Source organism: Lathyrus oleraceus, chromosome 6, assembly GCF_024323335.1.
Source record: "Lathyrus oleraceus cultivar Zhongwan6 chromosome 6, CAAS_Psat_ZW6_1.0, whole genome shotgun sequence".
NCBI lineage: Eukaryota > Viridiplantae > Streptophyta > Magnoliopsida > Fabales > Fabaceae > Lathyrus > Lathyrus oleraceus.
This window is the reverse complement of record NC_066584.1, coordinates 66,593,013-66,595,762: the sequence shown is the minus strand read 5'-3', so window position 1 is coordinate 66,595,762 and position 2,750 is coordinate 66,593,013. Positions and strand designations below refer to the sequence as shown.

The window sequence follows — 2,750 nt, the reverse complement described above, 5'->3', positions numbered from 1 at the left end:
CCAGGCTAGCACTTGTGAAATCTGTAATGGACCTCATCACACAGTCTATTGCTTTGCTACTCCCCAATAAATTGAAGAGATCAAATTCTTGAAGTAGAATAATCCCTACTCCAACACTTACAACCCAGGTTGGAAGAATCGTCCAAATTTCTCCTGGAAAGATCAGAGATGGAATGTTCCGTAATAGGGTACAGGGAAATATCAGACTCAGTATCAATAACAGTAGAAACAACAGGCACCTAAAAAGGCTGAATGGGAGATCGCCATTGAAAAACTAGTCGCCCACAGCATGCAGTTTCAAGAAGAAACTAGAACCAATCAGAAAAACACCACTGCCTCCCTAAAAAATCTCGAAGTCCAAATGCGTCAGATAGCACAACAGTTAGCTTCAAATTCTCAAGCCCCGAGCACCCTGCCCATTGGTACAGTAACAAATCCGTGGGAATATAACAATGTTAACACTGTCGTAACCCGAAGTGGGAAGTCAACGGAAGAAAACAGTATGGAGGAAGATGGATTGTTAGAAGTGGATTTAGAAATCAAGGAAACCAAGGACCAAGATGAAGAAGTGCTACTGCCACTTGTCGAGGAGAAAGAAAAAGTTCTGAAACCAGACATCAAACTCCCTTACCCTCCAAGACAGAAGAAGAAAGATCAACATGAAAAAAAAATTGAGAGGTTCCTGGAACTGTTCAAAAAGCTTGAAATAAACATCCCTCTTACTGAGGCATTAGAACAAATTCCAATATATGCCAAGTTCATGAAAGACATCATCTCCAAAAAGCGTTCCATTGATATAGACTCGACCATCCTGACTGAAACATATAGTGCCATTCTTCAAGGTATGAAAATCCCAGTGAAAAAGGAAGATAGGGGATCGGTCACTATACCATGCACTATTAGTGATAGAAAATTCAAGAAGGCTCTGATTAACTTAGGAGCGAGTGTAAGCTTGATGCCTCTATCCATCTACAAGAAATTAGGAATTGGCACCATTCAAGATACTCGAATGACACTTCAGTTTGTTAATCGCTCTGTTAGGCGACCCTATGGGATTGTGGAAGACGTTCTTGTAAAAATTGACAAATTTGTTTTCCCAGTTGACTTCGTCATTCTGGAAATGCCCGGAGATGAGGAGATTCCTCTCATATTGGGCAGACCATTCTTGGAGACAGGACGATGTATGATAGACATAGAGGAAGGAACAATGACCCTCAAAGTCTATGATGAAGAGTTAAAGATAGATGTGTGGAACACAATGCAATACAAAGATGATATTGGCATAAGCCACACTGTAGAGATAATAGATCAGGTAATTGCTCAAGAAATTGAAAAGCAAATGCCCCAATCATCGTTAGAACATGTCTTGAGTCTATCGATTTTTGAAAGTGATGAAGATGAGGGTGATTTTGAGGTGCTCGCTATGATGGGAAAACAATTTGAATGGGTTAGATCTAAACCACACCGGCGGGAAGATTTAATACCACCGCCACTATCAGATATCACTAAAGAACCCAAAATAGGGGTAAATCTGAAGCAGCTACCAGCAAATCTGAAGTACGTATTTCTAGATACTGAGAAAAAATGCCCAGCTATTATCAATGCCAGTCTACAAAGTGTCCAAGAAGTAGAACTCATTCAAGTGCTAAAAAAATACAAGGACGCAATTGGATGGGCAATTGAGGATTTGAAAGGTATAAGCCCGATAGTTTGCATGCACAAGATCTTAATGGAAGATGATCACAAGCCGGTAGTGCAACCACAACGAAGACTTAACCCAGCAATGAAAGAAGTGGTACGTAAAGAAGTTGTAAAATTGTTGGATGCGAGATTAATTTAGCCTATTTCCGACAGCTCATAGGTAAGTCCAATCTATGTGGTACCAAAAAAAGGGGGCACTACAGTGATTAAAAATGAGAAGAATGAGTTAATTCCAACCAGAACTGTTATAGGTTGACGGGTGTACATCGACTACAGGAGACTGAACATTGCAACACGAAAAGACCACTTCCCGTTACCATTCATTGATCAAATGCTGAAAAGGTTAGTCGTTCATGACTACTATTGTTTCCTTGATGGGTACTCAGGATACAATCAGATTGCGGTTACCCCTGAAGATCAAGAGAAGACTACTTTCACATGCCCCTATGGTGTTTTCGCTTACAGAAGAATGTCATTTGGGTTGTGCAACATACCTGCCACTTTTCAAAGGTGTATGACATCAATCTTTGTTGACATGCTTGAAAAGCATATGGAAGTATTTATGGATGACTTTTCAGTATTTGGTTCTTCATTTGATAAATGTTTAACTAACTTGTCACTTGTGTTAGAAATATGCCAGAAAACAAATTTGATCCTGAATTGGAAAAAGTGTCATTTCATGGTACGTGAAGGGATAGTATTATGACACAAGATTTCCAACCGAGGCATCGAAGTGGACATAGCAAAAGTGGAGGTAATAGCTAATTTACCACCACCGGTGAATGAAAAAGGCATCTGAAGCTTCTTGGGACATGTGGGGTTCTACCGCAGGTTCATAAGAGATTTCTCCAAGATCGCAAAACCACTAACTAGCCTACTGGTGAAAGACACACCATTTATTTTTGACAAAGAGTGCAGGGAAGCCTTCGAGACCCTGAAGAAGGAACTTGTGTCAGCCCCCATAGTTATTGCCCCTGATTGGTCTCTCCCTTTTAAGATCATGTGTGATGCAAGTGATAATGCAGTAGGGGCAGTATTAGGGCAATGAA

At 40.4% G+C, this 2,750-nt stretch overlaps 1 protein-coding gene across 1 annotated transcript; it reads left to right on the top strand.

Annotated features, from left to right (window-relative positions):
* Positions 1-289: 289 nt before the first annotated feature.
* LOC127094054 (uncharacterized) lies at positions 290-2,391 on the top strand. Its single transcript, XM_051032925.1, has 5 exons — positions 290-601; positions 701-1,181; positions 1,272-1,694; positions 2,088-2,211; positions 2,331-2,391. Exons 1-5 carry the CDS (start codon positions 290-292, stop codon positions 2,389-2,391), a joined length of 1,401 nt encoding a protein of 466 aa, XP_050888882.1.
* Positions 2,392-2,750: the final 359 nt, after the last annotated feature.